Raw genomic sequence first — 23,233 nt, forward strand, 5'->3', positions numbered from 1 at the left:
TCAATGTATGAACAGTGGTTGTGCAACGACAGCAACATACGCGTTTGAGTTTTTACAGTAAAGCGTTATTTTCGTGACTGAGAAATCGCAATGGCCGTAACAGGATTTTTTTATTTCATTGAAAACAAACTCATTTTGCCCAAATTTGTATTGTGGATTTCCATGACCTTCAGTGTCCAGAAAAAAATGTTGACAATACATACTCGATGTGAATTTTACCTAATTTGTGGCTTCGCTACAGAATGTTTGTTACCCAAAACGCAGCTGACTGGTGGTCGTATTTCAGTACAACAGCGTAATACACGACAATATAAAACTTTTTTGGGAGAAATATTTTTTCATATTCCCATTCGTGGCCGATAAGTATAGGTCAATAGTTCACTGTTCCTGCGACATCACGTCGCGTATGCGCCTTTTTTGGGTAATGACGTAACGTGCTGACGTCATATACAAGAGGCAATTGACATTAGAATCGCGCGAGATCTGTCTGCGTGCGGTGCTCGATTGAAGGTAGCTCGTTGCGGGCTGTCGAGTATATGAAGTCCAAGTCATTCCCCTTATTGTCTGCAAGCTTAGCAAACACTGGAATGGGCGGTGAAAGGAAAGTCTCCATGCTATCAAAACACATTATCTATAAAGCAGCGCGTCGCGTAAGGAACGGATTATTTGCGCTTCAGCACACCGGGTAATCTTAGACTGACTGGCCGGAATTCGAGGCGTCGTTTCCCGGGTAAATTCAAGACATAGTTGAACTCCAGTAAAGAGAAGATCATTCTAATATTGCGAAAACTGACAGAGTAGACGTTGGCTATTTTTGGTAATGTGGTGTAACAATCTAAAGAACCTAACTTCGTTTACAATGTCTTATTTTTTTGCATGGCGTAATATTGGTAGATTAGTAATTTAAATACCATAACTAACCTCCCAGCTTACCAAAGGAAAAGGTTTATTACCTGGTATGGTTGCAGTAATAGTAAGCTAGTATGATTTTTTAAGCAAGAAATTTTCAGAATTCGTGCAGAATTAAAAGTGGCAACCACGGCCGAATGTAAATTAAAAATGTTGTTTCGTCTTGTTTCCTTTAACAGCATTCTTGTTGTGGCAGGTTTAGTCGTCACCACTAATTATCGCGATAATTGAGACGTGGAGCAGTTTTCCCGTGTCTCGCCGCGTGAAAACTTCCAGGTTGTGACCCCTGACGTCGGAGAATTGCGTTTCATCGCAATTTGAGCGACGAAAACCGCGCAGAGAGCGTGACGAGTGACGGGAAATATATCGAGCAAAAACCAACTCCCGTGGCCCGGACCGATCGGCAGCGATATATCGTTTCACGAGTTAGCATCAGCCGGTGACTGACAGCAAGTGTTGTTGGGGAAGGAAAAAATTCAAGCACCATTTAGTGCTTGGTTCTCCCGCTGTGTTCAGACTTCAGAGTTTCTCATACGCTAGGACGATCCCGACAGACACAGGTGCACAGAACTGCCGGCCATAGGAAAACGCAACACATCAGTAACGGAGCAGAAGAATTAAAAATTTATAATGTCGGGGATGTAAAGGAACCAAGGCAAGGCGAAAACTAAAAACCAATCGCAGACTGAAGATACTGCGTTTCTTGACGACGATACAGTCAAGCAAAATGAGGATTATGATTTTGCAAATATTTTTAATGTTTCTTGCAGTGGAGGCAGCGAAACGAAAACGGCCAAGTAAGTCAAATTTTAAATATTATTAGATTTAACAATATGTTTCTATGATTTATAATGTTCGCCAATTGCGATTTTCAAATTTATAAAAAGCAATTACGATCAGCTGGCCCGGGGCGTATAGTTGCCAAACCCATCAACTTTAAATCCATCTCCCCAAGTGCTTGGTATTGGTGGGAACGTTTCGCGGCCGTATCCACTTAAACGTGCTGAGGCTCCGCTGCTAATCCCGACTCCAACGATTTCAAGCGGGCGGAGAAAAATTGTGCGACCCCGGAACGCGTCTAAAGTGTTCTCGCCGAGAAAACGACACCGGTTTAGAAGGAAATGGGCCAATTGCAGCGCGAAAGGCGCGAGTTCCCAAAGCAAGATTGTTCGAGTGATTAGACAGCTCAAGTGCTTTCTGTCAACCGGGTGATTAGGAACCAGCAATCCCATCAATGGCGGGCCAGTCATCGCTCTCATGCCAGTTTGGGATGGATTTTTGAGTCGACTTTGACTTTTCAACGCTTTCAATTCCACCGCTCGACCTTACCAATGAGGCGTGCCCCATATTCGAGCTGACAGTCGTGGAAATATTCGCTGAAAATGTTGACCGCAAAACTTTCGCCAAGCTCGCATTAATACGAGGCATTTGCCACGTTGTCACATCATATTTAATGGCGTCGCGAGTTTCGAAACGGTTGAAATAACTTTAAAGGTGTTGGTTGGATCCTCAGAATCGTTGATCGTATCAGACTGACCAAACTACGCTGGCAATCGGTTTACATAAAACGGAACCCCATTGTATGTTTAACTGTACGGGAAGTGGTTTGATGCGAAAACGGCAATTCACTTTTATTCATGCCCACACACCATATTTCAGCCTATTTAAGTGGCAAGGTGTAAGTGCCACCGCCTGTCACAATACGATTTACTGATAACCACTTCAAAGCTTCATAGTTCCCGCCACTCCCACGATTGTTTGCCTATACAGTTGATTGTGACGTCACACACTCCAAGATCGCAATTGAGACGAACTTGTAATTTCACAGACAGTCTTGTTCATGCTGCTGGTCTTAATTCTCAAACCACAATAAGAATGTTGGCGTATTAAAGTTAAAACAATGAACAAAATAACCAACACAACAATTGTGGCTATTAAGTCATAAGAGGCAGGGTTTCAAAACGAGAAAAGCTTGGCAACGAAAGTTGTACGTTTAAGTAAAGAATCCTTAGTTTCCGTTGGCGCGTTCTGACCCATTATGACGCATACAAACGGAAAATGACGTGTGGACGCGATCCAGGGTGTATCATGGTTGGGGGAATCCCCGATGACGTGAACAGAACCGTGAAGCGCGATTTCCTGAAACTCGAAGCTCGTCGGTTTTAAGTTTATTTTGATTCGGGTTAGACGCGACTGGCATAGCTGGAAAACAGCAAACACCTTAAAAGAGGTTTTATGTCGAAGCTTCAGTTTCAAACTAGGAATTGGAAGCCGTTTTCATTAAATTAAATAATCGTGACAGAAACTTGACAGTGGGCACGGGACTTGTAAATACATCACGCGTACGATCCATCCGTGAGACGTCGGGGTTTAGAGAAAAAATATTGCCGCTGCACGCACGGGGGAGACTCTGGCTGGGAAACGCAAAATCCGTCTCGACTTTTTACGACTTAGTGGTTAAAGAATTGATAAACGAAATATTTACACAACGCCTAAAATAATACTGATGCTACCAAAAGTCGGATATTGAAAAATATTTTTGTCTAACATAGGCGCGTGTGGAATTGGAATGACGGGATAAAAAATTAAAACATAAATTGCATCTTACTTGCACACTTTTCCTCAGGACTGATAAAAGTTTACGTTTACAGACGACTATATTGTTCGTTCTCTTAAAAATTTGACCCGGTTACGGTAATTCTACATTCCAATGCAAACAAACGAATAGTCTTGATAATGACAGCTTCGTCAGCTTTTATAACTCAGCTTGGTAAATGTTGACCGACCAACAACCAATTTCCGCCACTCAGTCTCAGCACGTGTTTGTTTACCAAAAGGGGTTGTTACCCGAACGTGTCAACCGGCTCCTGGTTATACGCGCCCGATGTACAAATGCCAAATATGCAATAGCAGACACAATATTCATTAGCGGTCATACACTAACCGCACTTTTGAATTATTGTACATTGCCGAAATAAATTGTATATGCTGTCATGCCGTTTACTACCAATTAGATGTATAGAAAATATTTGCTTAACCGCCCGATCCGTATATAGTATTGTGGGGAAAGACGGGACACCTTTAGCACATAATCTCCAAATGTCCTGATCGTGTTTTAAACAATTAACAACGGCCTATGGAAGTCGTGAAAATACGGTTTTAAATTATTTAAAAGTTCTTTGTACCAAATGAAATACCAAATGGAACGAGAAAATCGAACAAAAAGTTGTCCAATCTCCCTCCACCTCACAATACGTCACATGTCGCACAACTACAGCCCCAATAACGAATGTGAGGTATTAGTGACGCGTAAGTTATAATATGGTTTCAACATTTAGTTAAAACGCTCGGACGACTGTACATTCTGAGATTCAATTATGTTTTACAATTTTTTTGGTAAAATTTTTATTTAGTAATTCTGACATCTTTTTTTTTCTTTTAGGTTACAATGCTTGCAGGTGGCGACACGGTGGATGCGCCCAGCGTTGTGTTTCTTCTGGTCGAACAAGAAGCTGTGCTTGTGCACCCGGATTCAACATAACTTCAAATCGAAGAAGTTGCGAAGGTAAAGCGATATATAGTAGGGTGAGGGAAGATGGGACACCTTTGATACATAATATCCAAATATTCTGATTGTGTTTCAAACAATCAACAACGGTCTATGGGAGTCGTAAGGATACGGTTTTATTATTCGTTGCATTTTTTTGTTTCCTACCAAATAAGACCAGAAAATGGAATAAAAAGATGTTCTGTCTTAAATGCAACCTTGATTTTCTATTATTTTGCATACACTCAAAGACATTGGTTATATACAGCAACACGTATTTTTGATGTATAGTATTATGTGTTTTAGTACTTACTGTGATGTAAGATAGGAAACCGTTAACACTATAATCTCATATTTCCTGGTCGTGTTCTTTTTTACAATTACCAACGCTCTTTTTAGAGTCTCGGTGCCACGGTTATATAATTCTTTGAATATTCTTTGTTTACCAACAAATGGGACAAGAAAAAAGAACTAAAACATATCTCTTCTTACCCCATCCTACTCCAATATAATATAAATAGTATAAAAAATGTAAAATGATGGTTTAGCAGTGTGTATATGTGCTGTAAAAGCAGCTTTGTCTCAGTAGTGGGTTTTATTGGGGCAGGTCAACATTAATGACTTAGAAGTGCCACCGTCCAAGTGTTAGTGCGTTGCGTGTGAAAAAAAGAACAAACCAGGTGTTCGTGCACCTTTGAGTATAAAACTGAATATTTTTGCTCGCAGATGTGGATGAATGCGCATCAAACAACGGAGGTTGTCAACACACATGTGTCAACAAGCCAGGCACGTACTGGTGCACTTGCAGAAGAGGTTACACGCTCGCACCGAACGTGAAGAAATGCATTCCTCAAGGTAGGATTTGATCAAACTTCGTTTACATGAGGGTTTAACAATGAAAAAGTATCTCTTGGTCATTAAATTTGACTGCGCCCAAAATTTGTCCTAAATTGAGGAAAAAATTACATTTAAAAGGTAAAGCAAAAGCTTCTGCTGGTAAAATGGTTTAGTAGAGGAAAGATGGGACAGCTTTAGCACATAACATCCCAAATATCCAGATCGTGTTTTAAACAATTAACAATGATGGTCAATATGGGAGTTGTGAGGATACGGTTTTATGACTCTTTGAATGTTCTTTGTTTACTATACCAAATGGGCCGAAAAAATAAAAGGTGTCCCATCTTACCCCACATAACAACATTACCTCATTTGCATATTCTGCTCGATTACTCCATACATAACAAACATGGCGAATATTGTCTCTATTTTGTTTCACATTACGGTCCCAATGCTTTTGATTAAGCGCCACATTAAACAACGTTCGTGCAAAGCGTTTTAAACGTCAATCTTATATACCTTACAACTGCGGTTGAAGGTTCGTGTATTATGTTATGGATCAATATGTTCCGCCAACAGCGCTTAAAATAGAGTTATTTTCTGCGTAACGTATGGTGTGACACATTACCCGTCCGGGTCTCATTTTACTTTGATTTCTAACTGCGCCAGGCATACGGCTTTCATCAGAAGTATTAAAGTTGTCATCAGACACTCGCTTTTTGCGTTATGCGTGTTTGGTAAACCGCTATTTAAGGCAGTCAGTCACGAATCTCGGTTTTCTGCAGAGATGTCATGCTTGTTGTGACACAGTCGCTGGTTTTTCATTTTTAAATATAGAATCTAATCCTCTCGAATTCGAAACCAACCAATTTCTTTCATCTGCTTCATCCTATCCAACTGTTTTATTTTTTTGCGTCGCGTGATTTATACACTTTATTATTGCATGTCGTTTTCTAGTCGACTTCGGGACATATTAAACTATATTTCAAACAGATTTCTAGGGTACACTAGGTATTATAAAAACAAAATTGCCTAAAAATAGACCCGAAACTTTTTGGCTTGTTTGAACAAAATTCTTGCTGTTTACCTTCAAAGTAACACCGCCAACACGACCTTGACTATTTTAGGGGTTAGCGAAGAGTGAAATTCGATCGAAACCGCAGCTCGTTTTGCGGGAATTCGAGCCCCGAAATCCCGCCGTTTAGGGATTAAAAGCCCCCTTCGCCGTCATGTTTACGCCAGCGGCCAAAATATCAAACTAGAGCCGAAGATTTGATTTAGCGAACAAGTGTAATCCTTTAAAAACAACCCAGCCCTGTCCCTTACTATGTCTCCTATTTTAAGCAACCTCTTGCGAAAGAACGTTAATTATTCAATGTTGTTTTGTTCTGTCAATTTATGTGTTTGCTATAATACTTAAACAACATTTATGAACTCTTTGCCCTGAAACGGACCAGAGCGATTCTTTAACATTTGCACACGATTCTAATATATGCTTGACTTCTCAACATAGTGAGGAACGACGCTTGTTCTCGATACGGAAGACGGTGCGAACATTTTTGTGTCATCAGATCTTCTCAACCGAAGTGTGCGTGTCGTCCTGGTTACCGTCGGCATAGAAACGGCAGAAGTTGCATACGTAAGTGAAACTGACATTCATTTTATTCTACTTTCGGTGAAAGCCTAATAGGCAGCACACGAACAATTTTAAAAAGTGGCAGTGATGGGCTTATAAAAATTACAACTTCGTTAAAATTATTTTTTCACGGTTTACAAAAGCTGTGCAGAGAGTCAATTCAAAGCATCTATTTCGATTTATATACAATGGAAAGAGTATGACAAAGTACAGTACCGGTGTTTTCAAAGTGGCGTTTTGCCTCGCATTGTTCGACGGCCATTCATCATAGAATACACACAGCTGTTTTTCGACTCTGCGCTACTAAGTCGAAAATTGTTTTCGCATGGCCGACCCCAAATATTTTGCCCCAGCGGCTCAGTTTCGATTGTTCGCTCACATTGGATGTTTATGACACAATAAGCTTTATTCATTGCGGAGATCAGTCGCCTAATGACCCGATAAACTGTAATCTGTGGCCGACCACAAAAAGTGCTTGGAAACGAAAGTGACGGTTTAGGTGTCTGATGATGTCATTTTTTGGGTTTTATTCGGGCAGGTCCACATTACTGACTCAGAATGCCACCGTGAAAGTGTTAATGCGTTGCGTGTGATTCACATAAGGTATTAAAAAGTAGTTACGCGAAAGGAAGCTTTGACCCTTGGGAGAGAGGGGCCTGGCATCCCGACAGGGCTAACCCGACCCCAGACGGCCAAGACCACTTCATATGGTAATTTGCTAGGGCTTAAATTACCCATAACTCATCTGCAAAAGACCACTTTGGTCTAAGGTTTCGCGTTGGCGGACTGGATGCCGATTCGGGTCGGTCTTAAGTTTTGTAAGTCAATTTAAACACGCGGTACGTATGGGTAACCCACTGCCCCTCGCTCTCCTAATGTTACGCAGTAAGCAGTGAATTCTTGCTCATTTTCAGCCTGGGTACGACTTAAATAGAGAGACCGCGCTTAGGGGCAAGCCTAATGAAATTATCGGGATAATTATTTGTTTTCGTCGGCTTTTGCCTCATCAATCAATGCCGGGGTTTGCGTTATCAGGGAATCAAGGGCCTCTGTCTTTCAACGACCGCAAGTACTCGATAAACTGCGCTTGTTCTTGCTTGTCGGAAGCATTTAAGCCACGGCTTGACGATAAAGCGCAGATAAGACACGTCCCAACCGCCCAATACCAACATACTTTGTAAATTAAAAGGATGGTAAATAATATTTAGCGCTTACAGTATCAAGTTGTTTCCAGTAGCAGCGACTCTGGCTCTTACGATTAAGTTTTCTTTGAACAGTCAAAATTTTGTTCAATTAATATTAAAATCAGTCTAAATCAGGAGTTTTTTAGGCCGAAAAATATATGTAGTAGGGCGGGTAAAACGGGACACTTTCAGCACATAATATCCAAATATCCTAATAGCGTTTTAAACTATTAACAATGGTCTATGGGATTCGTGAGGGCAAGGTTTTATACTTCTTTAAATTTTCTTTGTCTACTACTAAATGGGACAAGAAAATGGAATAAAACGTGTCTCGTCTTCCCCCACCATACTATATTTGGATTATTCAATTTATTCTGATGCGCTGCCTGGAATTACATACTGCGACAATTTCCGAATTGCCAGAAATCGCGCACTGTAGTGCTTAAAAATTCCACCGACCGTTTTGCAACCCGACTCCCAACACTACGCATTTCGCACGTTCTGCATATAATGCAGTAACCCAACTCCGAACAGGTTTGTGTTCGAACGGAAACGGGGGGTGCGATCATATTTGCCGTACAAGAACGCAAAGCATGATGTGCGCGTGTCGTCCGAATTATGTCCTTGCAGAAGACCGCAGATCGTGCACGGGTAAGCAAAAACATATTCTCACACCAACTAACTTCTACTGTTTCTTTTATTGATTGTCATAACTCATAAATACGCTTTTGTTCTCTTTAGTTTTCCTTGTTTTGTTTTCTTTTCTCAATTACAAACACTAAACCATTTGAACAAGGCCTTCTTACTATTCACATTTGATTCTGTTTCCAGTTAGTTAAAAGTTTTTAACATTATATAGACATACACGCTAATGTTTAACATCCCATAATGCTCAAATCGTTTGCGGTTTATCAGTTATTTGCAAACTATTCGTTTAATTTATTACGTCATCGTAGATTATACGCCATTTTAGTTTTATCATATTAAATGGCACCTGCAGTCATAAATTCGCTAACTTGATTTCATACACGTCACGTACACATGACGTCATTATGTGTTAGGCTGGGACTTTTTTTTTGTGTTACGTCAGGAATTTATTATCACAGGCCGAATTCGACATTATAATGGTTTTAGTAAAAGAAGAAAGAGAACAGCAGGTAGAGCAAGGGCATGGTGATATGCAACGACAGGTGTATCTGTCTGTACCATATATCAAAGCACTGTCGTTGTTTAAACCAACACTCGACCGGTGACACTCACTCGCGCATGCGAATACACAAATCATGGCATCCATTATCGTGCACCTTGATTCACGTTTTCAAGTTTCCAGTTGTCACATGCTAGTTATTCGTAACGTATAGAAACTGTGTAGTGCTGTGGAGTAAGATGGGACACCTTTAACACGTAATATCCAAATATAATAATAATATTCCAAACAATTAACAACGGTCTATGCATTGCAGTCGTGAGATACGGTTTTCTTATAATTTTGAAATTTTCTTTGCTTACTACCAAATGGGACGAAAATTAGAGTGCAAAGGTGTCCTATCTTCCCCCATCCTACTACATGACTCGCGGATAATTCTAGAGCTGGATAAAACCTTTAGATTCATTGTATCATTACCCACTGCATGTGCAATGTACAAATCACACTTATCACTGCATGGTCACACATTTTAACGGATATATTTTAACGTTCACTATTTAAAGGTCGCTTTGTCCATGATCTGTACAGATCAGAAACAATATTTTTAAAACTACTGTTAATTGTAACACCGGCGGAATTATTACTTTTCATGTTTTTATTTTTTTTTCATATTTTTTTTTAAACTTACAATTCAATTTAAATTTCCACAGTCGCCCAGTCGGCCTCATGCGCGGTTGACAACGGAGGTTGTAGCGAGGAATGTGATTCAACACCCATTGGTGTCCAATGCTCTTGTCCTGCAGGGCATGTTCTGGAAACAGATAGAAAATCGTGCAGAGGTAATTTTAAGGTGTTATTCTTTTCCAGCTTAATGGATAAGTTTATTAAGTTGTAAGTCTTACGAAGTTATGTTTTTTTATTAAAAAATGATGGAAATAACAAAACGCTGTAACATGCAGTTTAACAGAAGGGTCGTGTAATTTTTAATGAGACTTTTCCCCCACCTAGCGGAATAAAATCTACATTCTTATATTCTGTTATAGCGTATGTTTTATAGGTCGAATTGTGACATGGTAAATATTTTCACTATGTTCTCCCAGCCTTATTACATTCACTTTGAGCTTTGGCATTCTGCCTGCGCCAACTTACGATAAATGTCGTGTGGTTTTCGGGTCATTAACTCTACTGGCACTGGGGCGCTTCAAACTGCACGAAGTTTTTTTTTTTATTTCTTTCGTGATTCGCTGTACCTTTCAATTACAGGGCACGGTTTTGCCAACAGTCAATTGGAAAATGCTGAATAATTAATTACAAATAGTTTTCAATATAAGCTGTCAAACGCTAACCTCTAATTTGGACTAATTGCTTTACTTTTTGCGGGCTGTTAGTAAAGTAAGTACTTATATTTCGTCTGATTTTGTTCCCGTAAATTTGACTTTTTACAGACATAAACGAATGCTTGGCGGACAACGGAGGCTGCCAACACGGATGTCGAAATAACGATGGGAGTTTTAAATGTACTTGCCCAACCGGTTTTAAACTCGCAGCTGACGAAAGAACGTGTGATGGTAAGCATTAAACGTAACATAATATTTATTTTTAAAAAATGTTTGGCTGTTTGATGATTATTCTTAACCATATAAGAGGTAGCTTATACTTAGTAAAAAATCTGACACGAAAAACATATAAGATTGAATTAATGAATAAATGAAACTTATTGATTTTTACGTGATGGAGCGACGGCAGTGGTTATATTACGATGGCCGTATTTCACACATCTCGTGACCGCCTATGAGTTACCATGTACGTATCTTTGGGTGAATATTTTTTGTTCTATTAAGGCGAACTTTTTAGTGATCACTTGGTTGAAAAATGTCTGTAAATGGTCGAACCCAAAGACATTTAAATAAACTATAGCATTGTGGTGATTAACAGATTTATCAATTGCAACGTATGTGTCCTTGGGCAAGACACTTAACGGCAAATTCTCCAACCCAGTTGTCACTAATGGGTTGTCTAAGTTATCAGCAATACATAAAAAATAAAATCTTTCAAAATTCAAAAGAAATCAGACACAAAGTAACATACATGGTAACTCGTAAGCTGGCACGAGGTATATCAACACCTGTGTTATAACGACTGTCACTTTCCGGCCGCGCGAGGATAAAGTAAGTTACATTCACTCAACAGATATCGACGAATGTTACCTAAATGACACATGTTGGCACGGATGTACCAACTCCATAGGAAGTTATGAATGTACTTGTGCTACTGGTTACATGAAGTACGCCATTGCTAGGTGTGGTGGTAAGTCTATGAAGAGAAAGGAATTATTTAAACCACAAATGTTTAATGAATATGTGTGCTTGGTAAATTAAGTCTGTGAGTGTCCATGTATAGCATGGTGGGGGAATATGGGACACCTTTTCATTCTATTCTTGTCTCATTTGGTAGGAAACAAAAACATTCCAAGAATTATAAAACCGTATCCTCATGACTCCCATAGACCGTTGTTAAATGTTTAAAACAGGATATTTGGATATTATGTGTTAAAGTGTCCCGTCTCCCTCCACCCTACTATATGTATTGTATACAAGTAATGGGGCCATGATGTATTTATCCGACTGTACCCACCCAAATTTAACCATACCAAATTAAACACTAAAAATAAATTCATCATACACTGGCTTACAATACAAGGTAACAAAAGAGACTGAAAAATAGGTATGTATTAGTAAAGCTTTCAGGTGCAATTTGAGTGATGGGTAAGAATAGGCTGGCTCTTTTAACCGTCGGTAGCCTATGCCTTGCCTAAAGACTATTTTGTTATAATAGAATTTTAACGATTGTGTTTGTCCCATGTTTACTTGTCTTAAAATTTAGGAAATTTATTATTTAAGTTCATAATAAAAACATCTTTCTCAGACATTGACGAATGCACAGTAAGTAATGGCGGTTGCAGTCATTTGTGTTGGAACAAACCGGGAAGCTTCGTATGTTCGTGTAGGCCTGGTTATAAACTACATACAAATGGAAAGGACTGCATCAGTAAGTTAACCAAAAACTGTGTATAGTATGAATGTAACTTACTTTACCCTCGCGTGGCTGGAAAACGACAGTCGTTATTACACGGGTTTATTACCTCATCCCCGCTTAAGAGTTACCATGTATGTTACTTCGTGGGTGAGAAGACGGTATATTTTTGAAGATTAAAATTTATGACTGTTTTTGGGTGATACCATGAATTTGTACTGTCTTCTTTATTTATTGAAAACATTTTAAATAAAGTAGTCTGGAGAAAACTTTCAAATAATACTGTCACATTGTTTCGTTTATTTTTAAATGTGGAATTCTAAAAACAGATTTAAATAAGTGTTTCAGCTTGCCTCTGTACCATCTTAACTTGCCCTAATATATCAGACTAATTGCCAGAAAAAATTTGCCAAAGTTCATGTTCGGTTTATTTTAAAATAAATTGTTTTCACTAAGTTGCAATCAAATTGTAACAGGTATTATACATTTTAACATACCAAAAACCACCGTCTTTTTGATTTTCGATATAGCTTGCACAATATGTAATGTTGCAAAGCATCAATGTTTACATTTTCTGTATTTACTAGAATATCTATTATCTACCATTGACACTGATTGACTATCATTTTTTTACCTAACCAGGAGAAGCAAGTTGTTTGAACGCTCAATCTGACCCACCCCAGCAGATCGCCAGCATGAAGTGCGTTGGCAAGAATTGTCTCTTTCATTGCAACGATGAGAGTAACTTCCGAGTTTTCCATCGAATACGAGCTAGTTATACATACAGGTGTGGAAAGACACTTCCGCAAAATCCCAGGGCACGCCGGGGCAAGAGAATTCCACCAACCGCTGTCACTACAGCAGGATATCCGTGGCACAACAGAGATCTTCATATAAACGAGACTTTACCGTTGTGCCCAGGTATTTAAATTTGTTTTGTCTGTGGTTACAAGTTTATTTAGCAATCAAAAATATGGAATTCACACAATTTTCTGATATATGTAAATTGTTTGTATTTGAAACTGCTTTTGATTCACTGTAACTTTAATAAAACATGGTTTTTCTCATTTTTGAAATGCATGTGTTAATGTGTGTTAAGAAACGTTCAGATCGCAAATCAGGTGACAAAATATGTTTTATTGCAGTCGTGAACATGATCAAGAAATACTATCGAATACGAATCCCAACAGATTTCTGTCATCTTCAACATTTACCCAGGTCATCTGTGGCAAGAATATCAAGAGGTAAACAACAGTTTAAAATTCTTAGGTTAAAAGTTGCACTGTTTATATCATACTTTTGTTTTATTTCTAAAATAAATATATTTTGTTAAGTTTTTTTTACCAGCATATTTATTTTGTTGGTCATTTTCTTCTCTTCGTTGCTTTATTTAACTTTGTCATCCGTTTTCGATCAGATACCAAAAATGTTATTTGTAATGCAAGTATTATACACATACCCTATCTATGCATCACTAGTCTTTAAGACTTGACTGTAATGAATTCTGCGACACTAACCCCGGTGGTAGAAGCACCTAAAGACTAGGTCTGTCTCTTATTTGATGCCATTTAAATCAGACACTGGCAATGTCTTATTTGCGAAATATATCTTTTTATATTATACGACTTGTTAGACTTGATTTTCTCTGTTACATATTTCGTGGCACCGGATCCATTAAGGCTTAAATTGTATTTTATAACGCAGTGGATGGCTTCAAAGTTGGTGCCGTGTTTATGACTTGTATGCCACAAAAGAACAGACGGAGAGTCAGAATGAAAATTATCATGGAGATTGAATTTCTGCTTCCAAGAGCAAGTAGGTTACATGGGTTGCCTTCATGACATAGCTAGGTTACAAATAACATGAAATTGGCCACGTTTTGATCTCATACCCCAAGGGTATACTATACTCTTATGGATGGAGTCCTATAGTGTGGCATGCCATGTGATAGGCCAAAGTGTGTCCATTACACAACCCCAAGTGCTCACAAACTTACATATATCCACGGTTCAGTATGCGCAGTAAGACAACAATAGTAGAGTAACAAACTTATCACAATACAAAACGATTATAAAACATATTAGGCTACTATCTACAGCGAACCGCATGCTGGTGTGACCAAGAAAAAAAACACCAAGGTTACTTATCCTTTAGCTTCATCCATAAAACCTACATGTCAGATCAATGTCACTCAATGCACACCAGAAACAACTAAACAAACTGCTACAGTAGCATAACAAATACAACAAAATGAAATTTTATTTCCTTACATTGGTCTGGTGTAAAGAATAATGTACAAGATGATTTTGGACTAAACTTTAATAGTATCTTATTATTGTTAGGGTTTTGTAATTCCCGTTGCAACCAAACGAGAATAAACAGAGCGTTCAGTCGCATGTACGGTTGGATCAAGAGATCAATGAAGAAGCAATCCTTTCATCTCTCTGTGCAACGTTCAGTCCTCAAGCTCCGGAAGAAGAGCATGAGCAGAGGAAGACCTGTTCCTGGCATCCGGTCAAACTCGGGATGCATAGTAGGATTGGTAGGGAGCCATTCAGCCGGAACTTGCAGTAAGTTTTGTTTGTTTTGCATGATCTTTACTATGTTTTCAAGAGATAAATAAAAATAATGTTATGTTAGCGAAACTAGAGCCAAGCCCGTTTACAGGCTTGGCATAATTTTTCGTAAACCCACCCTTGGCAATGTAAACCATGCATAAACTGTACAATACACAGTAACAAACCTTTGTGGCGTTATGTTAAACATATCTAAACTTTCCTTTCTTAGGATTGTGCGATGCTGGGACTTACTATGATGTATCTAACTCATCCTGTACTGCATGCCCCATGCATACTTACCAGGAAAATCAAGGGCAGTTGGTATGCATGAACTGCCCAACTTCAACAAGTGATGCCACTGCTATGACATCAGCTACTTCTTTCTCTCAATGTCCAGGTGGGTTGTAAGTAAGACAGGATTGCAAAATAAAAGATTTGTGATAAAATGAATGAATGTAACTTACTTTATCCTCGCGTGGCCAGAAAAAAACAGTCGTTAAAAAAACGGGTGTTCATACACCTGGTGCCAGCTTACGAGTTATTAAGTATGTTTGATTTTTTTATGCGTGGCTGATAATTTGGACAACCCATTAGTGATCAATGAATGGGTTGGAGCCGGTAAGTGTCTTGCCCATAAACATGAATGTATTAATCGAAGAGACAAATAAAGTTATTATTATTATTATAAATCATTTGATTTGAATACTTCCATCAGGTTTATGCCCCGCCGGTCACTTTTCTGTGGATGGTATGCAACCATGCCAAGCTTGTCCAAGAGGAACTTATCAAAGTGATGTTGGGAGGATTGGTTGTTATACTTGCGGGGAAGGAATCACAACAAGACAAACCGGTTCACGCTCTTTTACTGATTGCTTGGTTCGTGGTTCATGTACAGCAGGTAGCTGTTTTACCTTCCAAATTTATTGCATACATCATGTTTCATGTAATGATGTAAAGATAGCATATTTCATGTAAAAATAGCATATTTAATGTGAAAATAGCATATTTCATGTAAAAATAGGGTATTTCATGTAAAAATAAAGAAAAAAGTTTGGTATTTTACAATGAGCTGTATACAAACCACCATATATAGTGTGCATGTCACCAAGGTCTACAGACTGAACTAATCAGTGCTAAATTAGATTTTGCTTATTTAGTTACACAACTAAACTTTAATCCGTAAAATTTTGATTGAATTAAAGAAATTTAGTCGGCCAACTAAAAACATGGTAATTATAGTAATCCCATTGTCCCAACTTTAGTCAGTGGATTAGAATTCACACATGCGTTAAAACTTTGTAACTTAAACACTCACACTTGTTTTCCATTTTTTTCTCGAATTTTAAAGTGTTTGCAATGTTCAGGTCATTATTACGATAGTAGAACAGGCACTTGCAGCAGATGCCCGTTAGGATTCTACCAGCCAGGAACTGGACAAGATTTCTGCATCACCTGTCCTGGTAATACAACAACTGATTACGACGCTTCTACTGATGTCGATTCTTGCAAAGGTAAAATTTACTCTTTAAGCTGCACATTGTTGCATATAACTTGGTGTTTGAACAATGATACATATATACATTGACGTCAAATCTGGGGTGGTAGGATGGGCGAGCTACCCTGGAACTTTTTAAATTTCATTATTCAGTAAACAATAACTAACAAGTAAAAAAAAATCATAAGAATGTGCGTTTTACTTTCCCTGCATCCCCTGCATTTTAAAAAGTTTGGCACCTGTGTATACATATATATATATATATATAGTACTGTGGGGTGAAATGAATATTGTTAGCACACAATATCATTTCCAAATTGAAATTTGGTTTCTAAAATTACATGGTAAGTTGCGCATTTCGTTTCACATGTTCATCATAGCAAACTTACCAAATAAATAGCTGCAAGCTTCTCTGTTTATTAGTTTTATACCATACATAACAGCAATAGTTATATTTGTATTTTTTATTTGGTTTTATTGTTTTAATTCAATTTTTGTTTCATTTAAATGTTATTAGTTATTCTTTTGTCTAAAAGCACACATTATTTTCCAGCATTAAAATTCTCATCATTTTAACAACTTTTAGAAACCCGATGTGGTGGGGTAATAGAGAACCTACACGGCGTCATAGAGTCCCCTAATTACCCCGGGAATTACCCCATCAACTCACACTGTAGGTGGATCCTCAAGACCCCTAAAAAACGCAAGTTACTGGTTGTCGTTCCCGAAATATTTCTACCGTTCGAAGATAACTGTGGTGATTACCTTATTATGAAAAGCAAAGGTATTTAAAAATATTATTTCAGTTTAGGCATACATAAACCTAAATGTAACTTACTTTATCTCTGAGTGACCGGAAAACGACAGTCGGTATAACAAGAGTGTAAACCTCTTTCCAACTTACGATTTACCATGTATGTTACTTTGTGGATCATTTTTGGAGATTATTTTTCGTTACTTTTTTTTCTATATTGGACACCCTATAGTGACCACTGCCCACTGGGTTGGAGCAATTGCCTTTAAGTATCCTGCCCAAGGACACATACGCTCATAATGGTAGCAGCGGCGAACCTTATTAAACCCATTACCTCTGGGTCAGAGGCAGATGCACGTTACATGCTAATAAAAATAATAAAACGAAAAGTTCAAATAATTATTTCTGATAAGTTTGTATATTTTTGTGTATTGGATTAATTCTAATTTGGAGAGATAAACTATCTGCATAACTATATTTTCAAAGTATGTCATTCCAATACGATCGTAACCCATCGGAACTTTTATAATATGCGGCCCGAATATTTATCTATTTTTCTCACCACCTACAAACTCGAAAGACATTAGAAAAAAAACAATACAAGCTTATCTCTTTCTTTCGCCATAAGCTGAAGAAAGTCTGTTAAGCCCTATTGCCAAGGAAAATGTTTTTATTGCCTGTGGTACTGCGATATGTCCCACCGCTTGAAGCCAGTGTCTTAAGAGTTGTACAGTTTGAACAGGATTGACAGTACACATTATAACCTAATGTTTTTGGTGCAGAAACTTCTTCAAGAGTTGTTTTTCAATCTTGCCAAACATCGGAAAACCCAACAGTTCTGATGATCAAATCTAAACGTTTATGGATTGAATTCCGATCGAATGGAAGTAATGGAGCAAAAGGATTCCAGATTCCTTATGTCACATATAACCGTAAGTAGAAATTTGCCACTTTACTTTCCTGGATCATAACGCGCTTTGCCAATTATTAAAAACTCAATGAAGAAAAATGGTATACATGTGCTAACGGTTTCCATCTTATATCAAAGTATAATATATACAGACTGTTGCTGTCAGTCATATTATAAATCTAATGGAATTAGTTTTACAAATTGATATTCGTCCGGCGCCGTGGCATAGTGGTCAGCCTGCCTGTAACCCAGAGGTAAGGGGTTTAAGGCTTGACGCTGCTACTATTGTGGGCGTATGTGTCCTTGGGCAAGACACTTAACGGCAATTGTTCCAACCCAGTGGTCACTAATGGGTTGTCCAAGTTATCAGTCATACATAAAAAAATAAATAAAAGTTACCCACATAGTAACATACATGGTAACTTGTAACTGGCTCGAGATGTTAAACCTGTGTTATAAATTTATAATGACTGTCGTTTCCGGGAACATGAGGATAAAGTAAGTTACATTTATTCATTGTACCAATAAGGGTTACCTAACTTGACAGAATAACCTCATTGGTGTTTATATATTAATTTACAACCTATTATTACAAAATATCTTTTATTATAATTTACAGAGGACTATGACAAAATAATTGCGGAAATCGTGAAAGATGGTCTTTTATATTCTGCAGATCATCATCGAAACATTTTAAAAGTAAATATTGTTTTTTTTATTTAGTTTAGGTAACTGTACATTGTTCAATTTCTCAGCCAACATTTAAAACTAGCTTGCAGTTGCCGTTAAAATATTAAGTTAAATTTTTACATCAATACGTTGCGAATTGACTTTAAAAAATAAAGTTCAAATCAAAATTATTTAGATAGCTGTTATATGCAAAAACTGTATTAAATATAAAATACCGGTGTAATAACATTTACACAAGCAAGGATAAAAGTGACACTTTTAATGATTTAGTCTAGAAAATGATAAAGTTATGTTGTGTTTTAGGATAAACTGACGCGTCAAGCTTTGTTGGAAGTTTTAGCCGATCCAGGAAAATATTATCCACCAAATCAGAAAACGAAATATTTTACAAAGTCATTTTTGGATTACCTCAAAAACAAAGTTATGAATGTGTTAGGGGTTTAAGAAAAGTGTCATAAAATATTGCGCCATTATTTTTTCTTAGATTCAGTGTGCCTATTACTTTCAGAGGCAGATATATTCTGTGAAAAATTTTTTATTGAAAAGACCAAATATGAAATTACCGTTAACTTCATTTTTTTGTTTAAAAAGATATTTTGTAAATGCTGTCTTATGCCAACTGTACCGCATGACCTGTATAGCTTTGGACAAACTTTAATCGTTTTCTTTTCCTGTTTCTTGCCTTATGCTTGTTCCGTTCTTTTGCTTCTAAGCGCGCTTGGAAATTCAATTTATTTAACTTTTTATTACTTTGTTGTAGCTTTCTTTTTCTCCTTTCCAAGAAGAAAAAATAAACAAACCGACTTTTAAACACTCGATTTTCGTCATGGTGGATCGTGATTCAGTTGTTGGATTGCTCAAGTATAGGTATATGAAACTGAACACCCGTGTTTAACGACTGTCATTTTCCGGCCACGCAAGGATAAAGTTGGTTACATTTATTCATTCAGGTATTGGTAATGCGGGTATGAGTGGTTCTATTATTGTGGGCGTGTGTGTTCTGGGAGAATACTTAACAGCAATTGCTCCGACCCTGACACTAGTTCTATAGTGTGATACCTGTCATATATATAGCCTATACATAACACATATAATAATGTACGATGTTGCTTCGTCACATAAGAATAAATGTTTTTTAAAGCTTTAGTTGGTGAGCAAAATGATTCAGAAAAGTGTGTAACTATAAATTGTACAACGCAGGGCCGTGCGTTGAACTGTAAATTCTATAATCAGCAAAATACTAAATGCCTTTTGACCGTAGTTTGTGGTTGTGGATTCTTATGAGACGCCAATTAAGTCTTCTTGTATTAAAACAACTTTGTTCAAACTCTACTCATTTCACTGAAACTACGTGATGTCTGGCTTCAATCAAATAACGTCCCGTTGTGTTTCTGATGAAACTTATTGCATCCTGCAGTCAGCATTGCTCAATTGCTTTGGTGATAGTCTCTACTTTGCGAGACTGAGAACAACTGCACACGAGATAAACGCGTGGAACCATAGACGTAACATCAGTACCGGAGAGCCTGTCGAAAGCTGTATAGGCCTACCATTTGGGGAACATTTCGCATTAAAACACGGTTGGACTACGAAATACAAAAACAGAATGGAATGAGATTAATAAACACACCAAATAATAAATAACGTTCGATAAAGAAAATATTATTTTTGGTGTGTTTACATAACTTTTGTATAATAACATGTATAGTGGGTAGGGGGAAGATGGGACACCTTTAATACATAATATCCAAATAGCCTGATCGTATTTTAAACAATTAACAACGGTCTGTGGAGGTCGTGAGGATACGGTTTTATAATTCATTGAATGATCTTTGTTTACTACCAAATGGAAAGAGAAAACTAAACGAAAAGGTGTCCCATCTTCCCCCACCCTACTATACAACACTAGTTGTTTTTAAGTTGTGCTGATTAATACATCCAAACATTTAAGTTTGTTTAATATGCTCCTTATTTTCGAACATCAGACACTTGTTGCAGTTCAACAATACTTACTGTGTTGCAGCAATGCCTTTAGTCAGAAACATAAGGGGAAGTTATTAAATGAAAATCACTCAGTCGTTTCTAACAGACGAGTACCGATGAACAAAGTTGTTTTGCTCAAAGACTGGCGTAATAAACCAGCCATTTATTTCTAGCTTGTTATCTTTTCGAGTGTGTTTGCCCTTCACGCCCATTTGTAAGCAATAAATACAAACATTTAATGAATAGGTAATTGAATGTAATTTACTTACCCTCGCGTGACTGGAAAACGACAGTCATTAAAACAGGGGTACTCTGTTTTAAACACCTCGTGTCAGCTTACGAGCTACCGAGTATGTTAATTTGTGGGTGATTACTATTTTTTATGTGTGACTGATTTGGACAACCTATTTGAGACCACTTGGTTGAAGCAATTGCCGGTAAGTGTCTTGCCGAAGGACATATACGCCCACGATAGTAGCAGTGACGAGCCTCGAACCCATTAATGCCTTTGAGTTGGAGGCCGCACATACTTAGTTTGTTAAGCCATTGCTGTTAATAAGCCTGTATCTCCCCTGATTTGCCGTCACTTTTTGTAAAAGTTTAGGCCAGCAGTCTAGCGCAGGTTCGTTACGACAGAAAGCTAGAATCACTTCGAAGAAACTACAAAACTTTTTTCCTTATTAAAGCGTTTTGAGAAATCGATCCACGTTTGCAATAAAGCCAGCAAGTTCGGGTATGAAATCATTTCTTTATCAAGAAGGCAAAGTGAGTGGTTGGTTTGTTTCATTTGTGTCTTGTATTAAATATTTGTTTCTGCAGATGAATAAGTCAGCGCTTCACCTCATGCTTGTCATCGGACTCCTTGTTATTAGCACATCTAACAATATGTGTTGTGCGAAAAGTTGGACCGATTTGAGATATAGTCAAGCAAAGCCTCAAATTGGTAAGCAACCATTTCCTACTCTGTTAAAATATGTTTGTTTCAATACTGATTCAAATTTTTCCAAATCGTTTGGATTTTATATAAATGTTATATAAATGGGACGTCAGTTAGACATATTTTAATCGTTTTTTATCGTTTCAGTTAAAGACTTGTTGCAAGAATTGAACGATGATATTGTGGCTGAAAGCTTTAACGACTACCCCCCTGATTATTAGAAGATCCCGCAAATGCAAAACATGGTTGTCAACATAAATAAACCATGATGCATTTACTTGTTTGATGTTTTTAACAGATAAAAAAATTATAAACACTTCTTATTCGTGTCTATATTAATTCAATAGTTACAGTTCAACCGTAGGTTGAGTTGTCCGACTTTCGTCGGAATTCTTTTTAATGAAATCCTGTTTGATAGATTGAAATATATATAGTAGGGAGGGGGAGATGGGACACTTTGTTAGACGGGGCATTTTTACGGACCACAATTTAACAATATTCAAAAAATAATGTTACAGAATTATTTGACAGTATTTTCACGACTTTATGAAGCGCATCAAAGCTGATTACTGTTGTTAAATATTAAAAAAATTAGATGGACCAGTTGAAATTATAATCAAGCAAAGCCTCAAACTGGTAAGCAGTTATTCCCTAGTCTGATGGAATATGTTTGTTTCAATACTGATTCAAAAGTTTGCGAAACCGTTTAGATTTTTGTAAAAATACATATAGTACGGTGGGGGAAGATGGGACACCTTTAACACATAATTTCTAAACAACCTGACCAGGTTTTAAAAAGTTAACAACGGTCTGTGGAAGTCGTAAGGATACGGTTTCATAATTCTTTGAATGTTCTTTGTTTACTACAAAATGGAAAGAAAAAAGAAAAAGAAAAAGTGCCCCATCTTACCTAACCCTACTATACAAGTAATGTAGAGATGTGGCGTCCGTTGGACGGATTTAATTTTTTGCCGTTTCAGTTGAAGACTTGTTGCAAGAATTGAACGATGATGCCTTTGAATCAAAAACTAAAGTTTAACGTGTAAACGTCGTTTCTGGACTTTTACAACGGGGGATCGTAATAAATTTGGACCGGGTGATCACTGTATTTGTTACGACCTACTGGGCATGCGCAGTAACGTCTCGGCGCATGCGCAATAGCGCCCGGTACAAATATATCAATCGGAACGAATATATTACGACACCGGGTGTTGAACTGTAAAATCTAAATTCAGCAAAATACTAAATGCCTATTGACCGTAGTTTGTGGTTGTGGATTCTTATGAGATACGCCAAGTCTTCTTGTATTAAAACAACTTTGTTCAAACTCTACTCATTTCACTGAAACTACGTGATGTTTGGCTTCAATCAAATGACTTCCCGTTGTGTTTCTGAATCAATTTATTGTATCCTGCAGTCAGCATTGCTCAATTGCTTTGGCGACAATCTATACTAAGTCGTTTAAGACAGATGGGTACTGATGAACATGGCTGTTTTGCTCAAGGACTGGTGTAATAAACCAGCCATTTATTTCTATACCTTTTATATTTTCGAGTGCGTTTGCCTTCCCTGCCCACTTGTAAGCAATAAATACAAACACTGTTGGGAAGTAC

At 37.6% G+C, this 23,233-nt stretch overlaps 1 protein-coding gene and 1 long non-coding RNA gene across 3 annotated transcripts; one reads left to right on the top strand and one right to left on the bottom strand.

Annotated features, from left to right (window-relative positions):
- The first annotated feature begins 52 nt into the window (after window positions 1–52).
- Window positions 53–21,897, top strand: LOC149737838 (signal peptide, CUB and EGF-like domain-containing protein 1). 2 transcript variants are annotated; one of them, XM_089875038.1, is made up of 25 exons: window positions 53–817; window positions 1,106–1,706; window positions 4,352–4,474; window positions 5,183–5,311; window positions 6,807–6,932; window positions 8,648–8,764; window positions 9,220–9,270; window positions 9,971–10,099; window positions 10,706–10,828; window positions 11,451–11,567; window positions 12,186–12,308; window positions 12,936–13,214; window positions 13,439–13,537; window positions 13,998–14,108; window positions 14,636–14,863; window positions 15,081–15,248; window positions 15,567–15,749; window positions 16,216–16,362; window positions 16,933–17,130; window positions 17,883–18,032; window positions 18,630–18,709; window positions 19,004–21,120; window positions 21,370–21,448; window positions 21,503–21,626; window positions 21,768–21,897. In XM_089875038.1, the coding sequence occupies exons 2-22, from the start codon at window positions 1,637–1,639 to the stop codon at window positions 19,142–19,144; spliced, it is 2,892 nt and encodes a 963-aa protein (XP_089731164.1). In that variant the 5' UTR covers window positions 53–817; window positions 1,106–1,636; the 3' UTR covers window positions 19,145–21,120; window positions 21,370–21,448; window positions 21,503–21,626; window positions 21,768–21,897. The 2 variants fall into 2 exon arrangements, with proteins under 2 accessions (XP_089731164.1, XP_089731165.1); XM_089875039.1 differs by lacking the exon at window positions 9,220–9,270.
- On the bottom strand, window positions 14,535–16,306 carry LOC149737839 (uncharacterized). Its single transcript, XR_016384637.1, has 2 exons — window positions 16,167–16,306; window positions 14,535–15,762 (listed from the first exon to the last, which is right to left on the bottom strand). It is a non-coding gene; the product is annotated as an uncharacterized LOC149737839 (long non-coding RNA).
- Window positions 21,898–23,233: the final 1,336 nt, after the last annotated feature.

Source organism: Ciona robusta, chromosome 3 (genome assembly GCF_009617815.1).
Source record: "Ciona robusta chromosome 3, ASM961781v2".
Classification (NCBI taxonomy): domain Eukaryota; kingdom Metazoa; phylum Chordata; class Ascidiacea; order Phlebobranchia; family Cionidae; genus Ciona; species Ciona robusta.

Coding starts and splice junctions, on each gene's coding strand:
- LOC149737838 (XM_089875038.1), top strand. CDS start 1,637: ATGAGGATTATGATTTTGCAAATATTTTTAATGTTTCTTGCAGTGGAG. Junction 1,707..4,351: donor AGCGAAACGAAAACGGCCAA/GTAAGTCAAATT, acceptor TTTTTCTTTTAG/GTTACAATGCTTGCAGGTGG. Junction 9,271..9,970: donor AAGAAGAAAGAGAACAGCAG/GTAGAGCAAGGG, acceptor AAATTTCCACAG/TCGCCCAGTCGGCCTCATGC.